The sequence below is a fragment of the Lichenostomus cassidix genome, chromosome 5 (genome assembly GCF_008360975.1).
Source record: "Lichenostomus cassidix isolate B80296 chromosome 5, HeHo_3.0, whole genome shotgun sequence".
NCBI classification, from domain to species: Eukaryota; Metazoa; Chordata; class Aves; order Passeriformes; family Meliphagidae; genus Lichenostomus; species Lichenostomus cassidix.
In genome coordinates, this window is record NC_139486.1 from 50,965,465 (window position 1) to 50,989,148 (window position 23,684).

Below are 23,684 nucleotides of genomic sequence, written 5' to 3' on the forward strand. Positions count from 1 at the left end.
TGAGGCCTTCTATTTTAATTAATTCTTTATGGCAAACAAAAGGCCACACTGACCACATGGATTGCCCCTATTGGGAACTGCTGCTCAGAACATTCAGATGTGAGGCTTGCAAGGTTTGTGGGTTTCCCTGAAGTATTCTTCACTGTTATCCAGAATAAACAAAACAAACGTTATCAGTGTATTAAATTCCTTGGATCTAAAAGCTTATTTTTTGGTCTTAGGATGCCAAGCCTTTATTTTTTCTGCAAATCCTCGGTGGAAATATTTCAGGTAGCAGAAGTACAAGAGTTGAGCTCTAGCTTAGTTGTCAAGAAATGCATTTTGTGGGGCATTACCCTTGTTTTTAAAACTTAAAAGGTTTTCTGGCAAAGAAGGTTCATATTTAACTGCAGACTATTATAAAAATGGAAATTGTCCAATTCTGGCAGCCTAACGTGTATGTGTGTGTGCATCTCTCTCTCCCCCTCCTTCTCTTTTTTTTAAATAGATTTCTTCTGTTCAGAAGACGAGTGCAGATCTAGGCCAAGAAGAGATTGTGCAGCTGTGCATGAAAAACATAAAATGGGTGGAGGATCTTTTTGAAAAGTTTGGTGAACTTTTGAATCGTGTCCAGCAGAAATGCTCATAACAAAAATGTATCCCAAATCCCACATTTTTCTACGGCACTAACCTGATGGAACAGAAAGCTCAGAGAGAGGCTCTGATTTCTTTCACAATGCCAGACTGCATTCTTGTTCGTAGCCATTTTTATTTCTCTTTATGGAACTTTGTGCCTTGGCTCCTGCTAAGGAAAAGTGATGCTGCCAAGGAAATCAGTCCTTTGGAGATGGAACTAAGCATAAACCTAACCACGTTTTTAACCTGAAGAGTTATTTTCTATTTTATAAACTATTGGATAACTTAGTTTTATTTTCAGAAATGTTTTTGACAAGTGATAAAGCATGCACTACATATACGTTTTTTCTTTTTTATTGCTCAACAGATAACAACACTTAAAATACTACAGATTTTTCCATCCCTGACTAAGCGAGAGAAAAGTCAGCATTGGGGCGAACTAATTTTTACATGTCTGGCCACCAAATTTAGAGTTTTGTACATTTTGTGAACAGAGCCGGAGTGACATCAGTTTCTGCATACGTATATTGCCATCATAAAATCCAGAAATTTCATTATGCTTTATGGACTCCTTTTACTATTGTCATGTTCGGGAGACTGAACATGGAGTTGGTGCAATCCTATGACTGCTTTTGTGTCAAATTATATTGTAATGAAAGACAATGACCTTAACTATTTTCCCTGTTTTGAAGAAAAAAATATTTTCCTTTATACTGTGTTTTTTTTTTCTTTTGGAAAAAAAAATCAATTGTACATTTTATCTCACTAATAGTTGTATTTTTCACAGAGGAAATATTGTGGTTAAAATTGTTACATGTATCTTTGTAATACACTTTCCATTGTTTTCAGTAAATCCTATTCATTTATATGTTGATTTCATATTGTAAACTATGTATCTCGAGGTAACCCTTTTGTTTATACAGGTTTGCTTCAGTGTTAACCAGAATAATGCATAATGCATACTAGACTAGTTTTGCTTTTAGTGTAGTTGTGTTAGACACTGCAATTATTTTCTGATATGTGAAAATAAATTTCTTACTAAACTAGCACTTGATTAACTGAGAGTTTAAATGAAGAGCTACTACACTTTATCTTGGTCAACAAAGATTGTTGATTGAATAGATATATGCAGTGTTAAACACAGCTTACATAATTGTTTGTAGAACTGGCAGTTGCAGAGCTGTTCTCTTTTTGGTGCCTTTCAAGTCTTCAGACATCTTTGTAGCTTTTCTCCCCCTCCAGGTTGTTAACAGTTAGTAGTGCCACTAGTCACACTCAGACAATGAATGTAATGGGCTCTAATGAGGAGAACATTTTCTTTAAATTTGCCAATAGAATGCCTTACTGAGTCATTCAGAATAGAGATGTACTCTACTGGCGTCCTAAAAAAAAAAGTCATGTTGGTCTTTTTTCAGACAATGTAGAAAAAAAAACTTCATTCCTTTATCCTTTTACTGCCACTTAGTGCCTTAATTTCAGCCAAGAGAGCAGGGTTCACTATTCATTGGCCAAATGAAATAATGTTCATTGCCATGTGACCTTTTCCCCATTTTTTGATCATATTTAGTTGTTAAATATTCATTAGACCGTAGAACTATAAAGAGTTTAATGAATAGATGTGAAAATGAAATTATTTCACCTTGAGTAAGCAAATAGAGGTTTGAATATTAAAGTATGTACAGAATTTTAGCTGATTAGATTTAGAACCTTGTAGGATGTTTACCATATTTCCAAAGCTTTTCATCCTTAAAAAAGCAATAATTCTCCTTTATAATTTGTGTGCAGACTATGATGAACAGAAATGGATGTGTGCCCTTGCCTTTTTTTAAGCCTCTTCCTAGTGGTTTTGCTTTAAAAAGGGAGGTCACTGTCATGTTAATGACACATTGTGCTACTGCTATGTCTGCAATTATCAAGGAGAGTGATGTGGGTTTGGGTTTAGGCAGAATGTGCAGATTGTTAGAGCAATCATGGAGCTAATTAATTCCCACGGGGTGGGGGAAAAAGAAGGGTAGCCGTGGGGGTGAGGAATGTCTGTCGTTTCAGTCCTGCTGAGTCTGGTAGGAGCTCGAGTTCATACAGTGACATCAAACAGTAGTTGTTACCAGCCTTGGCAACAGTCAGATAAAATGATTTTAATGTAAATGTGCACACTGGAGGTGCAGTAGAAACGTGCCTGGTACAATCTGCAATCAGTAGTGGGCATTCCCAAGTTTACTCAGTGCATTCCCCACTGGGATGGCTGGCAGTGTGTGCAGGTTCATGAGAGGTTACTTGCCCAGGCAGAGTTCTGTAGTCACATTACAGTGATGAGCACAGCACAGTTTGGAAATTCCTAGTCTGTAGTTTTAAAAATCATTAGGATACAGACTGAGGGAATAATTGAATTGGCTCCTTGATGGTGTAGTAAAGAGCTTGGCAGACTTTGTCTCTCTCACACCCCTTCCTAGTATGACTGTGAAGCAATGAGTTGAGAGACTTCTCTATGCTTTCTAAAAGATTACCACTATCATGTATTTACTCTAGATTTTTGAATCTAGAAGTAGCTTTAGATAGCTGCTTTCAGTCCTTAGAAGCTGAAAAAAAGAAGTGAGAGGCTTTTGGAGTAACTTGTCCCTATTTAAAAAGAAAGTAATTTTAGCAACAACCATTAAAAAAACCAGAAAGGGGGCAGGGGGGGCAGCACACTCTGCACTGCCATAGAAAGTGACCTGGCTTATTTTTGGCTGTTTTATTCCCAAGGCCAGTTAAACAAACACTGTGCCTGTAGAAGACAGGAAAAACTTGTCTTGAATAAAAGTAACTGCCCCAGACTATTAAAGAATAATATAGTGGAGCTTCCATCTTTGTCTTGGGGTGCAAAAATGGTGGCTGGATTATTAATTTACCAAATTAGAATAAGTGAAAACATGGAACTCTCAAGTGTGTTGAAGGGCCATAAATCAAAGCAAAGCTTTGTTAGTGGGATTGAAGAGGTTTTTTTATACTGAAGCAAACTTTAAAAAAAAGTCAATGTACAAATTACTTTTTTTGCACAAATATCTTGCTTTGTTTTGTTGCATTTTAGATATTGAAGTCTGCACCCAAACCTCAGTTTTTTTCCCCCTGGAGTAACAGTGAGGTCTTCATCCCTTAACATCTGACAGTGAAAACTTAGCACTCATTTGACTACAAGAGAAGATGCACTAGGAAGGAACAAAGCCCTCCTCAGACTATGAATTAGCAAAACAGGGATGAAACAAATTGCATAATCAGTTATTTGGTTTTTAATTCAACTATTCTTTCCTTTAGTGTGGCATCCCAATTTACACTGGGTTTGGTTTTATTCAAATGCAGCATTTCTCTTATAGGCAGGTTTTCTTTGAGATGCTACTTCCAAAGTTTTGCTAGCAAAAAATCAGAGACAAAATTGGATTGAGAAATTGTTTCTGAAAACAGCTAAGGACTTTAGGGTCTTTGAGGTTCTGTGGCATGTGTTGTATTCCTATATTGTCAAAATGAAATACTACTTTTTAAAAAGTCAGATCTTACAGGCTGTCTTCCAAGTAAATGATTTCCATAGGAAATATATTTTAAATATTATTTAAGTATTTACTACTATTTAAAACAATTTTAAAGCAGAAAAGCTAATACTATGGTCACAAAATGTCAGTGTGTCATCAACCATTTCTTATTTTGTTGCCAGCACTTGACATTTGGTCTCTCTTACCCTATTACAAACCTGTGCATTTCACAGTGCACATTCTGCCATATTTTATTATTTAAGCTAATATTAACATGTCATTGGTAATAAATGCATGTTTTTTCTGCATATCTGTTCTACATATGGCAAAATGAAGCTAGGGCTAATTAAGAGACACTTTATGCATTCTTAGTCCAGATTTTCAGGTGGTCCATAATACAATGTATGGAAATGTGAAAAAGGACAGTTTTGTACCATTCATGATGTTATTAACTAAACCCATTAAAGTGAAAACACTTTTTAAACAAAAACCTTATAATGCTCAGTCATTTGTTATTACAATATTAAGTCTTGAAAAGTTAGATTGCTGGAAACAATTTGGCAATTTAGACTACATTTTCTGCTTGCAACATGAAGAAATACACTTCTAGGGTTTGGGGTTTTTTTTCTATTATGTTCCATGAATTGAGCATGTCTGGTTGATCTGGATTTTTTAGTTTTGGGTTCTAAATGTTCTGAATTAATTTGTCCAATATAGCTGCCAGATCTAAAACTGCTGTGGTAAGTGAGGAGCCAGACTGTTGGGGAAATAGAGAGACTGCTGCTGTGATGCAGGTGGGGTTTACCTGAATTTTAGTATTTTCATTTGTTCTCTTTCTTGCTAGACTACAATATCATGCTCCACAGAGTTTTGGCATTTTTGCCACCCAGCTACAGTGAATTACTCTGGATATTCTTACAACTTTTTCCTTCACACAGAGGGGTGAACCCCCATGCTGTGGATATTGTCCATAAGATCCATGGTAGGCCTTCTCTGAGCTACTTGCTTGCAGAAAAATGTGAATTTGAAGGCTGGATTGTTTTTTAAATGGCCCTCTGTATAAACTTCTTCCCAAACCAAGGTGAATATAAAATGAGTCATTTGCTCATGGAGTTGATTGTTGATTTCTCAAAAAAACACTTAGGGAAGCGAGTAGGCAGAGGATGTCCTGTTGCAGTCCTGAAGATTTTGATACTGCATTTCAGACACAAGTTAAAATCATGATTTTTTTTTAAAAAAAGCAAGGCAAGATGCTGAATGCCCACAGCTTTTTAGCAGATATCAGCAGCTCCTGCTATCAGCAGTTTGTGGGTAAGTATCTTAGGCAATCAAAATTACTTGCTCTGAATTAACTGTTTGCCTTTTTCATAGATAACCTAATAAATCTTTGTTTCATTTCCAGAAACTGAAGTACAAAAACCTGTCTTCAAATTTTTTTTAATTTGATCTAAGAATACAGCATTAAATACAGAGAACAAGCCATTTATAAAGGAGAAAAAGAAATGGTGAGTCAGGGAAAACAAAATTTCAGAGCCATACTTTCTCATTTGTCCTGAGTATGTCTTAGCTTTTTGCTTTTGAAAGTTCCACTGGGGACTTTTGTGTGTGTGTGTGTGTGTGTTTAGCTTTGGTTGGATTTGTTGGATTTCTTTAGCTACCTGATGCCCAAAGGGTAGAGGGAGGTAGCAGTAGCAGCAGAGCCTATGAGCAGGCCTGAGGGATTAGCTAAGGCCTTTCATTTGATTTTTTCATTCAATTTATGAATAAATGAAGTCTGTCTTTATTCTGCATGTGTTATTTGAAATCTTAAACCATATCATTGGAAGTACATGTAGCTTTATCAGACTTCCAGGACATGTGATAGCAAGACATTTTAAGTAAGATTATGTTGGTTTGCATCATCCTTTCCTTTCTAACTGTGGTGGCTGCTAGTGTGATTTGTCTGTGCATTATTTATGCATCTGATATTTTTGCTGTGGCAACAGAAGGTAAGTGATATGATAACTGAATAAAAGCTGGAGCATCAATGTTTTATCACGTGGTTAGGTCAAATGGGCAACTTGTTCAAAGCGCTGGGAGAATGAGGATTTAGAGCTGGCCCCTAAGTAAAGCAGCTTTGGTGGTTTCTGAAACTCCATGGATCTTTGTTGTTGGTCAGAACGCAGAAATTCCTGTCCCTACAGCTTTCCTAACAGAAGATAGTAAGGGAACACTTACTTGTTTCAGTGCAGCATGCAACAACTTTGTTTAGACAGCCAGAGAGGTAATTTGACCACAGTCAGTGGACTTTGCACTAAAGGAATCGAAGAAAGTGCTTTTGTGTTCTGTGAGAATCTAAGTGTTGCAATTCTGCAAACAACTGACTTAAATAAAGCCCAGAAACTAGGTGACAAGAAATGCTTGGCCAGGGACTGTTTCTTTCTTTTTGACATGAACTGTACGAGTTCCTTTTGAGTTTAGTGGGGCAATAAAATTGTGCAGGATGCTTCTGGGGCCATTTTCCTATCCTAAACCATGGGCCCGGCAAAATACGGCATAATTGAGTTGGGTGGCCCTGTCACATTTTACAGTAATATAAAAGGTAAATTACAGATTCCTGCTTCTAACATACATAAACAATAAGCCTGATTCTCTGCCCTAGAGCATAAAGAGTATGCAACTGTTTTCTAAGAAAATCAAAACAAATGGTCAAAATCAGGAATTCAGTTTTGCTCAATAAATCCATTTGGAGTTCTCACTTTTCTCCCCCCTCATCCATCAGCTCCTCCTGTCCCATTAAGCTGGTGCCACTAGAGAGTGCTCACTGTGTGAGAAGGAACCTGAAACTTGTCCCTGGTGAATTAGTGTAAATTTCTACTTCACCATACTTCAGGTGGACATCATTGCTCATTCAGGCTCTCCACAACTATGAAATGGTGAGAGCTGCTCCCCTAGCTCTGTCTGAACTTACCTAAAGCCCTTGCAGTAGTAACACGAGTTGGCATTTGGTTTGGCGTTGCAAAATGCATTTCACATTCGGCCAGGAACTACAGCTCCCTGGAGAAATGGCACCTCCCAGCTGGGCAGAGAGTGACTTCTGCCGTTTGAATTATTCAGAGTGTCTGATTGCACTTGCTCGTTCTGGCTGAACAGGTTTTTTGACGTGTAGAGGACACTGAGCCTTCACTGTTCTGAGAGGAATCATTATCCAAACAGCATTGCCAGGCCCCCTGTGCCAGGATGCATTTAGGGATGGTGGAGTCAGTCTCTGGTTATAGTGTGAAATTGTGCTTGAAGTCCCAGGAAACCTCCACTAGAGGGAAAAGCTGAAAAACCCATTTGAGGCAAAATCCTTTTATCTTTATTAAGACTGAGAAACAGGGGCTTGTGACATCACCGGTTGTGTTTGTGGTGCCATTGCTAACAGTTTCTGCTCCCTATCCATTTCCACTTCCTTACCTCGAGGGGTCAATCGTGTGTCCAAGCTGCTCCCACTGTCACTCCTCGCGGGGTGCCTTCCAGCGGGGGTCAGTGTGCTCCAGCACAGGCTGAGCCCTCGCCTCCCTGCCCTGCACTTGCCGTGGTCCCGCAGCCACGTTGGTATTCCAGCCCGGCAGTGGAAGGAAGGATGGCGCTCCCGAACAATGCGCCCTTTGTCGCCTCAAACAGTCTGGCACCCAGAAGCTTCTGTCCTGGGAGCTTGTTTATTGTTCCAGCCTCTTCAAAAATGCCGGGGTGGAATCCTTACCGATTTCACTTCACCGTAAAATTGCAGAGCTGCCCTTGAGGAGTAAATCATGCTCTTGCCCAGGCCAGGTGCACTCTGGAGCAGCCTCTCCATGGTGGGGCAGGTGCTGTGGTTGCTATGGCTTCGACGCTGCCAGATGGCATCACTGCATCCCAGAGAACCTACACCATCCTCTTATTAAATTTAAATGTAGGTGAGAAATGAGACTAAGCAGAGTGAATTTGTGAATAACCCGCTCTGCATCCTAAGGGAGAGTGTCTGTCCTCTCCAGACCATGGAGTTCAGTCCTGAGCAATCCTCATGCTCTGAGCTACAAATGGCAGAACCTGTAAGTAAGAAGGGAAATTAGCTGTGGCAACTCTATAGTCTGCCTTCAGATCTGCCCAGCTTGTCAAACAGCCCTTCGCAATCTGATATTGTGTGAATAGCTGCTCATTTTCTTAAATTTGAGATTACCAGAGAAGAGAGTTTTCTTTCATTATTAAAAACCTTTCCGTAATAAGCTGGGCTTTGTATCTTCCAGCAATGAAGTAGAGGAGATTTGATAATGCCATGATAATTGTAGCAATTTCTGTAACAGAAGCTGTTGATTTGCCCTTCCATGAGTATCTATGTGACAGTGAACCATATGCTGAACTTTAATTTGTCTCGACATTTGTGAATGGAGTGGAGCAACATTTTAAGGGTTACTCTTTATAATGTTCTCCTTTCATCGACTTCACCACTGTAGTGAATACAGGCATTGTTGATATTAAGTGGGGAAAAAACAGAAATGTAACTGTTCTAAATAACTGGAATATTTTTCTGAATATTTATGGTAATTATTAATTGTTATGCTTTTTCAGAAAGAGACATAAAGGTTGGGTTCAACAGATCCTAATGATAATGGCAAAATGTTTTATGTATAAATACATTTAAGCTGTGTTAATATACACTTAATCTTTAAAGCTTTTTTGTTATGGGAAGACATTTGAAATCAAAAGAATAAAGTTGGGTATAGAAGAGAGAGCCTTCTGATGTATTTGAGGTGTAAGATCAGCATTTGAAATGCAAAGTTCTGTGTTTACCATTCAGAAATGTGGGATCTAAATTCTTTTGAAAATAAGAATTTGGATGGTATTGGTCTGCAAAAGTCCCTCTATTTCCTAGTCAATTTTCAGTGACAAATCAATATCTATTTTGGCATTTAAAATTTGAATAATAATTGGAACACTGCACATTTTTGGTTTTAGAACAGCTTATATTCCAGGTTTGGTGTCCTTTCAGTTTAAAAAAAAATGATGAAATTGAAACCTTTTCCTGTGTTTCTTTGAAGAACACATAAGATTTCTCAGTCACTTAACCAAGCATTGATCTGCCATATATAGAACAGCAGCACCCCATATCTTCTATTAATATGCCTCCATCTCTTTGAGGTGACATAGCTTCCAGCTTTTGTCTTTTTGATAGTGATCCTAAAATGCTTAAACACACACTCATGTTTATACTTTGTAAGGTCTTATATCCAATTATATCTCCTTCATTTGTGCCCAGAATATCTGGAAATTACAGGTGCTTCCACGTCCTGGTTGGCTGCCCAGCTTCCAAGTTCATTAAGGAAAAAGCGAGACAGCATTTTGCATGAAGGTGTGCATCATTCCTCATTTTGTGAGCTTCAAGTTTCCATTTTGCCTTCTCTCTCCCCATGATCAGACATGGCCTGAATGTGAGTCTCTATCCTTTATCATCATCTTTATCCTTGAGCAAACACTTAATTGACATGAGGAACTTAATCAGCTCCTGAGCAGCAGACGTGCCTGAAATTGTGGCTGTTGTATTTAAATACTCTACGTCTGCTTTATGTTTCTAATTAAACCCTGCAGTTCTTACATGAGATTCAGAAATTCTTGAAAATTTAAGTTTTAAAGTTCTTCAAAACATAACCACTCTCTTGATCATTCTGCAGGCTGGTAGGAGTATTTCTAGATGACCTGGAAATAAATGAAAATATATTTTTATTTTGCTGTACCTTGCTATGAAAGTTCTTTATAACAGTTGCAAAGAATCTGACCCAACTGTACAGACTAGGACTTGGCTGCATAATTTGTTAAAAATACATTGGTCTGAAATTATTTTATGAATAAATTATGTTAATTGTGTCTTTATAGTTGGCATTTGCTTGTGCATCCTGTGTTCAGCTTTATGGAGGTTAATTTGGGGAACACACTGTGGAAGGGAAAACCAGATACAGCAAGTTATACTTTCATCCTGAGATCTTTCCACCACAGCCTAAGGAATTCCACCAGCCAAGACCATACTGGCTGCACGAGGTTGCACTATTTAAAGTGACTATATAAAAGTGTAAACAAATTATGATATTGTAAATATGTATATATTAATAATTACATAAAAGTCTAACTGTGCTTTAGGAAAGCCTTTTATAATTACTTTATTTTAAGAAATACCAAAAGGTAGCATTTCTCAAAATCCTTTGACAGCAGATACTGTTTGACCTCAGCTGTCTGACCAGCCAATACCTGCCATCTGCCCCTGTCAGAACTGGGGGGTCAGGGCTGTGGTCACTGTGAGTAAACATGAAGGCAAAGGCAGAAATCCAGGGTAGGCTGCTGATCCCCTGGCAATAAAATAAAACAATAAAAACCTTACAGACTTCTTTATGAGCAGGTCCCAGTGGTTTGCTCTGTTCCCTGCAAGCAGTGTTTAGACAAACCATTCTCCTGTCTAAGGTGTAATGTTCTCAACTGATTGGTGCACTTCCTATTTGAAAATGTTTGTGGGTTTCAGTTCTCTCAAGATTAGGTGAACCTTTGCAGAATGATTGACTGCATCACTTTATTTCAACAACTCTGCAAAATTAAATTATTTTTAAAAATGAAAATGAACTCTGGCATTTACTGATTTGCAGGTATATTTTGGCAGTGCATAAAAAAAGTCTAGCATCAAACTGCTACAAAAGCAGTGAATAATAAAATAGTGCATCATGGGCCTACTCATAATATGTTGTTTTATTGGGTTCTTAATGGCACCTGTGAGTCAGGAACTTTTTTTTTTAACTTCTTCCCCCAATAAATCAATCTCTGTTAGTCACTTCCAATCATTGAGGAAATGAAATGAACTTTCATTTTGGTAGGCTGGCATTTTGCTACAGTTTGAATAGATTCCTTTTTCTCTGTGCAAAGAGATTAAGACTTCCTTATCTGAAAAACTTCACAAGAACTTCCATATTTAGAACTCCCTTTAATAAATACTGTATTGCTCAGACAATGAACCATGGAGAAATATTTTTCTGCGACAAGTCTGTGGTACCTATTTGCCTGGAATAATTTTTCACAGCTTCAAATGAAGTGCATTGTCTATTTGCTTGCATACAACGAACAAATTTGCAGTGCCCTACCTGTAAGCATGACAAATGAGGATAAAAGAAGGCTGCCCTGAGCTTCAGTGGATAGCAAACATCCTGCATTTACACCTGCTAGCACAGAATTTGACATAGAACAGGCTAAAGTTCAATAATCTAATGACTCAAAGTGAATTTTTGAATCACATGTAGCATTACATTATTTGGTGTTTAATGTGCATTACATACTTCTGGGTTTGTGTATCACCGAGATCAATTTAGCTTTGTCTATTACTATGAAAATCAGTCCAAAAAACATGAATGATTTTATGTTGTTCTAATACACTTTCATTGAGTAAGAATATCAAAATACTTTATACTTCATGCAAAATTATGTTGGATCTCTCAGCAGTTTGCTGCAGGCAGTAGGAAAAATTACTTATTACTCTGAAAATTGATTTATTATTTAATTGCAATGAGAAATGCCAGCTGCTATAATACACAGGTCATAGTAGTCATCACAGGAAATCTCCAACCACATGCGGTGTTCAAACCAAGGACAGTGTTCAGGCCATGGCCAGGTACAAGGCCTGTGTTCAGGTTAACTCACAGAAATAGATCTGACCAGTTTGAGGTTTTAAATGGCATAGTAAATAGGGGATAAACAAAAAGAATTAATTAAGAGAGAAATTAGGAGAGTCATGAAGCTCCTGGAGTGGGTCCAGCTGAGGGCAATGAGGATGACGGAAGACTGGAGAATCTCTGTTACAAGGAAAGGCTGAGGGAGCTGGCCCTGTTCAGCCTTGAGAAGAGAACATAGAAGAGGGGATCTCATCCATGTGTGTAAATATCTAAAGCCAAGAGGATGGAGGCAGGCTCTTCTCAGTGGTGCCAAACAACAGGATAGGAATGGGCAGGAACTCATGCACAGAAGTCCCACCTGAACCTGAGGAAGAACTTCACTGTGCAGTGACTGAGCACTGGAATGGATTGCCCTGAGAGGGTGTGGAGTCTCCTCACTGAGATATTTTATCTGGACACAATCCTGTGCCTTCTGCTCTGGGATGGCCCTGCTTGAGCAGGGAGGCTGGACCAGGTGCCCCACTGTGGTCCCTTCCAGCCTGATGCATCCTGAGATTCTGCGAAATCCATCATTTTGTGCTCTATCAGCAGGGACATGTATGCTCCTCCCAGGAATGTGGGTGGTGCTCCCATTCCTGTAGGAAAGGTCAGAGCTGCTCTCGCTTGCGTGTCAGAGTGCAGTTCCCCACCCAGACCAGCGGTGCTCTCACACCAGGGCCATGACCTCAAGTGGCACCAGCTCTGTGCAGCCTTTTCCCCCTTCCTATGGATCCTGGCAGTCTTACCTGGAGCGCTGTGTATTCCAGTTCTGGGCTCCTCAGTATAAAAAACACAAGGAGCTACTGGAGAAGGTCCAGTGAAGTGTCACAAAGATAATGAGGGGCCTGGAGCATCTCTTAAGAGGAAAGACTGCGGGAGCTGGGCCTGTTTAGTCTGGAGAAGACCGAGGGGATCTCATCAATGCATATCAATATCTCAATGGTGGGACCCAAGAGCATGGTGTCAGGCTTTTTTTGGTGGTTCCCAGTGACAGGGTGAGGAGCAACGGCCATAAACTAAAACACTAGAAGCTTCACCAGAATATGAGGAAGAACTTCTTTCCATTGAGGGTGGTAGGGCACTGGAACAGACATTCCAAGCCCACCCGAACGCTTTCCTGTGTCACCTGCTCCGGGTGGCCTCGGCAGGAGGATCGGACTGGATGATTTCCCGAGATCCCTTCCACCCCTGACGATTGTTGCCCGATTATTCGCGGAACTGAAGCTGCGCGGGCAGCAGTGCGGGCAGTGCCCGGGCAGTCGCTGCCCCTCTGCCCGGGCCGGGCACCACCCACGGGCGTGGGCGCGGCAGCTCCGCCCCCGCGGGCTCCTTGTGCCGCGGGCCCGCCCGGCGCGCCAGATGCGCGGAGCTGCAGCTTGCCATGGCCACGGTGCGGGAGAAGGCGGCGGCTCTGAGCCTCAGCGCGGTCTGCAGCCCCGCCGCCAGGCCACCGGGTACGGCTGGGGACCGGAGCCGGGGGGAGCGGGACGGGGACCCGCGGGAGTGGAGTGGGGTGGGGTGGAGTGGGAGCGGGGGGAACGGGCTGGGGACCGGCGGGAGTGGAGTGGGAGCGGGAGGAGCGGAGCGGGCTGCCCGCAGCCCAGGAGCGGCGGGACGGACGGGACGGCTCTGCCCGCTGCGGGACAGGGATCCCTGCCGGCGGCAGCTCCGCTCGGCGCCTTTCCCGGCTCCGCCGAGGTTCAAAAGTTGGCCGCGCTGCGGCGCCGGGAGCCGCTTCCGCCCGGGGGCCCTGTCCCGGCTAAGCGACCGCTCCGCCGCCCGGGAGCGGCAGCTGCAGCTACGGACCGGGCAGCAGCGCCGGTGCCCGCCGAGTGCCCGCCCGGTGCCGGGGAGGCGCGGGCAGCTCCGTGTCCGCAGCGCGCGTTCAGAGCAGGTGCCTCGTTTGCGCAGCGTCAGAGGTGAAAGGGAGCTCGCTGGGAACTGGTTTTGCCCTTTTTCTTTCCGTACCTTGAGCACCTTAACTTTGGGAAGACTTGCAGCCTTAATGCCACACTTAATATCGCTTCCCCCAGAACAGATCTGAAGGTTCTGTGTGTGTAAGGAAGAGGTGATAAAGCTGTGGGTTGTAATTAAAGTAATGCGGGTTGTACGTGTTGGAATTTATTCTAGTAACAGGAACCAGCGTTGTTGTACTTTTGGTGGTGTTGAGTTCGGTTTTTGTTTTGGTTTTTTTTTCCTAAAGAGTGTAGTCTGCTAGGGAAGTGTAGGGTTAGAAGTGAGTTCTGTGTTTTTGTTGTGTTCTGTGTGTGTTCTGAGTTGTTTTTGTTCTGCCTTCCTGAAGGTGTCAGGTTAAAGTATCAGCAATTGTGTACCTTTTTGGTCTTGTACTTCTAAAGCTTTAGGAGCTGGAGGTTCTGGGAGATTTCTACCTTGGCTGGTTCAATGCTGTGTGTTAAAAAGCTGGTTTGATTTTCTTTTTTTTTTCCCTACCACGAATCTTTTCAGAAAGATAAGTGTTGCTGTCCTTCTTAAGTGTTCGTGTGTACAAATGCTATTTGTGTTCCCTTCTTTCTCTCCCAGTCTTACTGACTCCCTACCTTTCCTTTTTCTGGTGCTAAATTGCCAGTTTCTGGGGTTTCTGGTAGCTGGGGATCAGCTGAAAACTGGTGCCCGAAATTGGAATACAATTCTGTAACTAAAGCCACTTCAGACTAAATAGAACAGAAAAAATCACCTCCTGCATCTCTGGAAAATGCTCATGGTAATATGTTCCAGAAGGACTTGCATGTTGTTGTTTTTTTAAACACTGCATCGCACTGTTAATTCATTTGGTTTGAGGTCTGTCACAATCCCAGATGGCTTTCTGTAGGATTGCTGCCAACTCCTCGTTCCATATTTTGTCCTTCAGCTTTTGATTTCTCTCCTCTTCCTCTGCTTTCACTCTTAGTAAATTATTCATCAGACTTGCTGAGAAACATATTCTAATTCTAGCCTCTCTGGTGGCTGCTGCTCTGCCCAGTTACGTGCCACCTGCAAACTTTGTGTGTTTTTAAGTCCTTGTGGAGGCTGAGTGTAGCCTCAGGTCAAACTGTTGGCTGCTGGCATTTTATTCTAATCAGACTGGTAAATGAGTAATAGTTCAGTGGTTTCACTGGGGGAGGGAAGACGGATTGGCTCAAGGAAGTGGCATTGGATACACAGGGCTGAGGTCTCCGCTGGAGCCGTGGTGGCTGAAGACTTTTAGGTGGGACAAATGTTGAAGGAGTGGTGTCTCAAGAGAATCCCTGGACTTGTTAGTGATGTGCTAAGCACTGATGTTAGGTAGCTTGTGTGTAAGCACAATCCTGTAGGAAACAAGGTTCTGATGTGTCTTTTCATCCCTGCTTCCCTCTTCCCTGCCCATCTGTGATGCTGTGTTAGTGGAGGAATGGGGGAGTTACAAGCACTTACAGCTGGTTGTGTTTGTGGGACCTGTGTGCTTAGTAGTTCTGCAAGTGTAACCATTAGGTGACACAGGGACACACAAAAGCAGTGTCAAAGAGAGAGGCTGACAAAACAGGAACTCCTGGTTGCAAAGCTTTAGGCTGATGTAGTGAGAGGAACCACCAGAGAGAGAGAGACATTGGCACAGAACAGACAGGCTTGCTAAGGAAGTAAAGTGTTAATGCCTGAGCATTAACCCAAGCCAAAGTGGAAGTCTCAAAGATTTTTAAATCCTTACGAGATTCATGAAAGCTAGAAGCCAGAAAGGGGCTGTTCTCTTCTCCCAGCAGCATGAATTCAGTCTTTGTCTCTGTTCTCAGGCTTTAGTTTGGCGCAGAAGCCTTTTGGAGCGACATACGTCTGGAGCAGCATTATCAGCGCTCTTCAAACTCGAGTGGAAGTGAAAAAGCGCCGCCAGAACCTGAAGTGTTACCATGACTGTTTCATTGGTTCGGATGCAGTGGATGTTGTCTTTGCCCATCTTCTGCAGAACAAGTATTTTGGGGATGTGGATATTTCCCGGGCTAAGATAGTGCGCGTGTGCCAAGCGCTGATGGATTACAAAGTGTTCGAGGCCGTCTCGACGAGGGTCTTTGGCAAAGACAAACGCTCTGTGTTTGAAGACAGCAGCAGCAGCCTCTACAGATTCACAAATGCCTCCAACCAGCCAGAGCTTGAGAAAGATTACCAGCAGTGTACTCCACAGAGGTTAGTACATGGAGGTGAAGGGAAGGAATTTTTTATAAGTGGAAAATATTATGTATTCTAGGCGAGAGAAAACTGTTGTACGTTTACAGGGAAAAAATAGACACTACATAGATGTTTGTGGGTGGAAGACAGGTAGGAAACAGCAATTTGGAGAGAGTAAATCACTCAGCCTGCATGGTTACTTGTTTTCTCTGTCTGTTATCACATCGCCTTGGGGGAGGGAGGTGAGAGGGTAGAAATTAAGTGCATTTACATACTGATCTAAATCAATATAACCAACTGGAATTCAGGTGCATCCAACAGGGCAATCTTTAGTCACTGCACATCTAGCTCTGGCATAAACCAGTAATCCATGTAACTTCGAAGGAAAAATTGTTTTCTCCTTTCACCCACTTTGCTTCACTACACTTCAAATTTAGCTCTTTTTTAATCTGTTCCTTTATGCATGTATGACTTGTTCCCAGGCAGGGCAGCAGGCTGTTCTGCTGTTATGCTATTGCACACCATCCTAGAACCAGAGGGAAGTGCAATGCTGAGGTTTTGTTTCCCTGTCTCTTCAGGAGTGGGCAAAGAAAACCCTGGTACTAACTAAACCCCCACAAAGCAGAACGTGTAGATGCCACTTTGCCAAATAACTTCCCTTAAAGAGTTTTTGTTGTGTTCATCTCTATACCTACTCTGACATACTCTTACAAAAAACTATGTAGATGTATTTAATGCAGCAGTTTTAGCGATGTGCACTTTTGAGAATTGTAAATAGTATTGACCCAAAAAGCAAATGCCTTATTCAATTGACATGTTCATGTGAGTAGCAAATGTGAACTTGAGTGCATAAACCCTGATGGGAAAAGTAGAGGAACAGAGATTAAAAATACTTCCTTTGTCCTGCTTCTCCTCTTTCCCACTAGCTCTTGTTCTGTACTAAAGCAAACTGTCGTAAGTCCTTATTTTAAAAAAGAGTTCATGAGAAATTAAAACCACTTTAATTATGTGTGGTATTTAAAAATATTTTCATCACAAGGAGCTGTTAAAGTAAGACTTAGAGTATATTCGACAAACTGTCATTAAACAGGATTATTCGTGTTTTATTACTGTAGAATGAAGGTGTTTTTCTTCTGGGCAGGGCACAGATCCATTGGGTTACATTTCTTCATTTAGTGAAAGGAACAGATCTATTGATACATGCAGCTTGTCACATCCATGCCAAAGATAATGGACATCAAAAAGATCTTGCAGTGCCCTAAAACAAAGAAGCTGTGGGAATTGAAATTATAGAGCTGTGCTTGGAGGAACAGTAGTTTTGTGGCTGGAGTGGTTCTGTGCCTACCTGACAGTCTGTGAAAGCATTTGTGAGAAGAATCGGCCAATGCACAGAAGAGTGCCAGGTTTTTGGAGCCTTCCCTTAGCTGGTGGCATGAACAAGCCCCATAACTATGGAGCAATCACTTCCCAGGTTTTTCAAGAACAGCTCTAAACTTTTCTCATCGCTTCACCCTCAGGGATAATGTATTAAACCTCTGGAGGTTTTGAGGAGGGAATTTTGTTTGAGTTTTGGAAAATAATTTCCCTTTCTCCTAAAAGTTCTCTGTGACGGTGGCAGTAGCCTGCTGAGGCTGGCTGTGACAAGTTCCAAGAGAGGGATTGAGCATGCGACTGTTACATGCACATAATTCTTAAAGGTATCATACATTCTCCTGGGTGACTTGGACAGAAAAATGTCAGGTAGGGGAGAAGAGGGGGAAGATTATGTAAATATCTATAGGGAAGAACTTTTTAAATCTTGGGACAGTTACCAATATCTGTATGTTGCATGATATGTTCGGTTATCCATATATATGGATATAGATATAAAAACTTTTTAATTTCAGATGTGAGAAGAGCATGTTTCACTCTACTCAATTCACACCAGAAAGCATGGAGGATCTTTGGGAAAACCTGAGTCTAAAGCCTCCAAATAGCCCTCGAGTAAATGTCTCTGATAGTTTGTCCCGCCGAGGTAAGACAAATAATGTCACAGTCCTTTGTCTGTGGGAGAAAGAAGGTACTTCTGTAGGACTGGAAAGACTTATGCCCCTCAGGTTGGAGAGGGAGACAAACTGACATTCACAGTATTTTGGTTTGAACACCATGTCATGAAAAGGCAAATGATATTTGTTGCAGGCTTGCCCTTTTCCTTTTTGTTTCATTACACAAGAGGCATTGTCTCTTGAATGAAGTAAATCAGTGTTGAATTTTGTGGAGAATACCCAATGTATAGAGCTTGATTTGAGTTAGGAATATTCATAATACTCAGTTCTCTGGGCTACTTTCGTGTTTGTTTTAGTCAGGGCAAATAGTCTGCTGTTAGCTAGAAGTCCTCCCCAGCTTTTGAATTTTGTATCTGCACATCCAGCACTCCTTCAGCATTTCGTGAAACTATTCTTGACAATTCACGTCTTCTCTTTCAGACTAAACTATGATCTAATGTGTTTTTTCCTTTGGTTAAAAGTGCTAATGCATCCTAAAAACTGTGGTTTCATAATATGGAAATATTCAAGGAAGCTCTGATAAGGAGAGTCACTGTTGCACTTTCTTTTTTTTCATGCTTTATCTAGAACAAAGATTGCTTGCAAATTAGAGCACAAAGAGTGTAAAGCACTTCAGACTTATCCAAAAAGCAGTTCTCCCACACTTGTAGTTAACTAAACAAATGGGTAATTCTTGCCTTTTGTGGTGATAAAAGGCACTTCAAGTGGTAAGAGCCATGTGCTTTGCTACTGCAAGTCTCTATTTTGGTAAAACTAATGTTAGGTTAGACCTGATGGGAGGAAGGGGAGATATCTTCCTTGTGATCAGTTTTTGCACATGCTGAGTCTCCATGTGCTTTGTGCATCCACCCTTCCCAGTTATTAATGAAGTGTGGCAAGAACAAACAATTGCTCGCCTGCTGCAGCTGGTCGACCTCCCTCTCCTGGAGTCTCTGCTGGAGCACCAGGAGATCAGACCTCAGCTTCCCCAACCCAGGAAGGCAACTGGATATGTCATCACGAGTAACTACCTGGACAGAGAGATTCTCAAGGCTTTCAGTGACTCACAGTAGGTATTCACTGCTATCCTCTGCAGCTCTGAAAACTTTTCATGGGAATATAAAGTACAGTTGGTCTTTGGGGAGAAATGTCTTATTCTCAATCTTGCAGAAAAGCCATGATTAGGCACTTTTTTCCCTGTTGGACTTGACTGGAATAACTGGTAAATAAAAATTGAGAATTTCTGCTGAACACTGGAATGGTTTTTGAATGCAATGACAATAGTTTATGGTATTCAGAAAGGAAATTCTTTGCTGCTTTGAGGGATGCATAGAGGTTTTGGAATCACCATGAAAGTTTTTCCTAGAGACATTACTTGTGAGGAACTAGTTTAGTTCCTCCTACTCTATTAAAAGAGCTAAGAATGCTGTGTGCATAGAGTTAAAAACATTCTCTGAAATATGTGTACCAGTCTGAATCAGATCAAGGTTCATGTTTGTTTATCTAGCGATAATTGTGTCCTTATCTAAGAGTAGAGGACATGATTGACTTTTTGGGTTTTACTGCTTGTGACTCTTTACTTGTGGGTTACTAATTCTTCATCTTGATTAAACACATAACAAAGAGGCTTATGGCTATGATCTACCTGAATGTGTCAGGTGGAGCGTGGTGTGTGTGAATTTCTAATGGATTTAAGTGCCTACACATGCAGTTCTCACTGTGCTGGAGGAACCAGTCTACCTGCTTTTTGTGGAAAGCATTGCAGCCAGCTCTCAAGGGCATCCACAATTCATGCTACTAACCTAAACCCCTCTGTCTTCCAGGACAGACGAGTGGCTCTCAGCAGCAATAGATTGCTTGGAATATCTTCCAGATTATATGGTGGTAGATATTAGCAGGAACCTGCCTGATCAGCCAGATAAAGCAGATGCCTGGAAACTGCTGCTTTTTGAAAACATTGGTAGATACTACAGCCAAAGAAAGGAGCCACTGTTAAACCATGCGTCTGAAATACATTTAGGAATTGCAGAACTATTAGGTAAGTAAATTAGAGCTATGTTCCAATGCTTGTGTGAGATATCTACTGAGAAAATGAGTATTTACCTCAGGAGCAAAGATTAAATGTTCACTTCTGCAAATTTTGTTTTGTTGGTTTTGTTTTGTTTTTCTTTGTTTAGGGTTTTGTTTGGTTTTTTTTTTTTTTTAATTTCTAGTCATAAAGACTGCTCTTTGCCATTTTGGTTCTGACTGTATGCAGTTCTGTAATCTTTGTTCAGCTCTATGTAGAATGGGTGCGAAACCAGAGTGCTGTAATTTGGTGTTAGTTGGTATCCATGGGAGTTGGATATCCATGGGAAATGAAATATAAATATAGCCTAAGCGTAGATATTTAGGCTGTAAGAGCTAAACTGAGAGCGGTGTGGATGCTTTGTGCCCCATTCACAACTTTTACTTTATTTACACAGAAATGTTTCTTAAATTTTGTTTAGACAGCATGTTAGAAGCTTTTGATGTTTTCGTTCTCAATTAACATTTTGTCCTAGATCTCCTTATTTTTTATAGTTCTCTGCCTTGGTTATTCTTGTTCTGTGTTCATTGGAATACTTTGTGTTTATATCCTATTCTTCCCCTCTACATCATAAAGGATATTAGTACAACCTATTGCATTTAAATAATTCACACATCTAAAATGGCTATTCTGCATAGTAAGGCAAGTTAAAATTTAGCAAAGATCTACAGAGTGGTTTGCAATTAATTCATCAAACTAGCCTTTGTATCTAGGACATATTCCTCATTTTTGGGGAGATTTTCATTACCACAAGAGGTCATTCTTTTTTTTTTTTTTTTTTCTTTAATAGAACCCTTTTCCTTTTTCAGTATTTCACATCCCAGTCAAGATGGCTGAACTGTAATTGAACTTAATTACAAGGGAGCTTAAATGTCAGGCTGAATGCCTGAGTGTGGGATATTGTCAGAGAGTCTGCAAGCAACTCTCAATCAGGCCAGGAGGTTTTTGTGAGAATGAATTGCTGTGTTTGGCCAGTTCTGTTTAGAAAGATGGGCATCTCTTCAGTGGCTAATTTAGGTGTTTTATTGTAACACTTATTTAAATGAATATGGTAATAGGTACCTTTCTCTCTCCCCAGTGAATGGGAAGATGGAGCAATCTTTAGAAGCTGTTCAACTCTATTTGAAACTCCTAGACAGCCAAGTCAGGGAGGAGTTCAGGAGACTGCTGTACTTCATGGCTGTTGCAGCACATCAGTCTGAGCTCAAGCTACAGAAGGAGGTAAGTATGCAGTTGCTTTAAACTTACTGAAATCCAGAGGCCCCAGGTACTGGTGAGAAAACACCTTTATAGCTTAAATTTGTGACTACAGGAAAAGCAATGACTCAGAAGAACAAAAGTAATGCCCTTAATGGGGGAGACTAAACTGTCCCCTTTCGGTCATTATTTCACTTTGTTCTTTAGAGTGACAACAGGATGGTTGTGAAAAGAACATTCTCTAAAGCTATTATTAACAATAAAAACTTATCCAGAGGGAAAACTGACCTCCTGATCTTGTTCCTTGTGGACAACCAAAGAGATGTGTTGAAGGTAAGAGCTGGAAAATAGCCAGGTTTTGGTTATCTTGGATGCTCATGCAGAACAGCCTTTTCTAAGCTGCTGTTGGATTGTCCTGTCTGTTCCAGATCCCAGGGGCACTGCACAAAATGGTCAGCACTAAACTGCTGGCTCTGCAGAAAGGCCAGGATCCCAGTAAGATAACAGGTAACGCTTCAAACTGAGCTTTTTCATCTTGCCATGCCCCCAAATGAGAAATGGGTGATACAAAAAGACTTGCTGTAACAATGACTGATTTGATCTAAAGGAGGGTGGGTCTGTAGAATCTCGAGGGTGGGGTGGAGTGTGGTGATAATCCTCTGAAGGTCTCATGTTTCCTTTCAGGTTATACCTTTTGCCAGAAACTTGATGAAAGAGAGTATCGCTCCAACACAGAGAAGACCACAAAGGACGAGTTGTTATCTCTGCTGAAAGCTATTGATGAAGATTCAAAGCTCTCTGACAAAGAGAGAAAGAGGCTGCTAGGTCAGTTTCACAGTAGTAATCCAAGTATTTTTATGCAGTATTTTGGAGACAGAGTTACTAATATGTGTGTGTGAGATGTTTAATATTGATTACTTTGTATACCCCCAGCATTGAAAACAGTAATATATTTGTAAGTGTTTTATATTCATGTATCTGCCTAATAAAATTATTTTGTGAAAATGGATGGAATTTATGCAATTATTCCTGAGTTTAGCTTTTCTCATTCTTAATTGCTATAGGACCAAAATAATCCTTCCTTTTCCTACCCAAAAGCCAAGTCTGTTGACTCCTCTATTCAAGTATCAAAATCACTGAGATGGAAGGCACCATGAATGAGATTTCTCTGCCACCTTTTGCCCCAGCACTGAATTTTATGCTGAACTCTTTTTTCTAACTTGCCTTGGATTTTCTGACTGTCCCATAGCATTGATCTTTGACTTGCTGTGTGCTGGACAGAGCTGAAAAACATGTTCTGCTTGATATTGCACAGCTTTTCTTCTTTTCTCACTATCCTCCATATGTGTGTGACAAATTACTGTGCTGCTTTAAGCTCAAATGGCACCATATTGAGGAATTGGCTCTCCTGGGATGGTAAAGTCAGTCTGGGTTTTTAAGTCAGTCTGGCTTTGGTTGCCACAGGATGTAGTGTTAGTGGCTGGTTATCTTCATCCCCCAGTGTTTTGCTCTGTCTGTAACTCTTACTGATGGCACCAGCTGTAATTAGAAAAGTGCTGGAGCAAAGGAAGGGCCTTTGGCTGTTCTTGTGGCATTTCTTATCCATGGCTGGTCTACAGTGGAAATCCCAAGCTTTGCAACACAGGTAACTGCAAACATATATATATATATATGTAACGTGATTAGAAATCTAATTTTGACTCTTGTGGAGTTATCTTTGGAATGATGTCACCAAAACTTCATTACAGCTGCTGCTGGAAAAAAAAAACCAACCAAATTTTGTTCCATTTAATGTGTTGAGCTTTGTTCTTTTATTTGGAAACAAAAGCTAATTTAATTATGACAACAAAGTAGTAATAACTGTTGCAGTCACATGTGCTGAGCTGTTCTTAAAAGACACAGTCCTGTGTCAGAGTGTCATGTCTCGCTAACTAATGCAATCAGTCATTAGTGGTGTCTGCTGCCAGAGGCCAGAGTGTTTCTCTGAAATGGAGCTGAAGGACTTGGTGTGCAACAGGACAATGTTTTACTGTGTCCTGATGGGGGATGGAAGACAAACATGTAAAACTTCTTCTAGACAAGTAGAAAGGACTTCTAAATATAGTCAGTTCCTGAAAACTAATATAAGCCTTTTTTGTAGTTATATTTTATAGTTCTTAGTTTGAACTGAAACTTTTATTAATGCACTTCCTCAGAAAAATGTGGGGGTGGAAATCCTAAGGCAATGGTGGTGGTGGATTGGTTTGCACTTCAGCAGAAGTATTTTCCCTTTCTACCTCGTGCCTGCTTTACCATGAGGGTTAAGAGGATGCGATTCCGATCTCGGAAAGGAGCTGCTGCCTGTGGGCACGGCGTGCTGCAGTGAGTCCCGAGTGACAGCTCCCCTGCCCTGTGAGTCACCGCGCTGGGCCGCGGGAAGGCAGCCTGCAGGGGACAGCGGGGCAGGAGCGCTCCGAGC

General features: G+C 41.1%; 2 protein-coding genes across 4 annotated transcripts in view; both read left to right on the forward strand.

Moving 5' to 3' along the window:
* Positions 1-4,608, forward strand: part of QSER1 (glutamine and serine rich 1) — a 41,672-nt gene extending 37,064 nt beyond the window's left edge. For all 3 annotated transcript variants that reach the window (XM_085063032.1, XM_085063033.1, XM_085063034.1), the window contains one exon: positions 488-4,608. In XM_085063032.1, coding sequence (XP_084919158.1) covers positions 488-628 — 141 coding nt within the window. In that variant the 3' untranslated portion in view covers positions 629-4,608. The remainder of the gene's footprint in view (positions 1-487) is intronic.
* Positions 4,609-13,112: 8,504 nt separating this feature from the next.
* On the forward strand, positions 13,113-22,235 carry DEPDC7 (DEP domain containing 7). Its single transcript, XM_085063037.1, has 9 exons — positions 13,113-13,257; positions 15,568-15,955; positions 17,824-17,951; positions 18,841-19,030; positions 19,785-19,999; positions 21,108-21,250; positions 21,434-21,559; positions 21,655-21,733; positions 21,911-22,235. Exons 1-9 carry the CDS (start codon positions 13,185-13,187, stop codon positions 22,123-22,125), a joined length of 1,557 nt encoding a protein of 518 aa, XP_084919163.1. The 5' UTR covers positions 13,113-13,184; the 3' UTR covers positions 22,126-22,235.
* Positions 22,236-23,684: the final 1,449 nt, after the last annotated feature.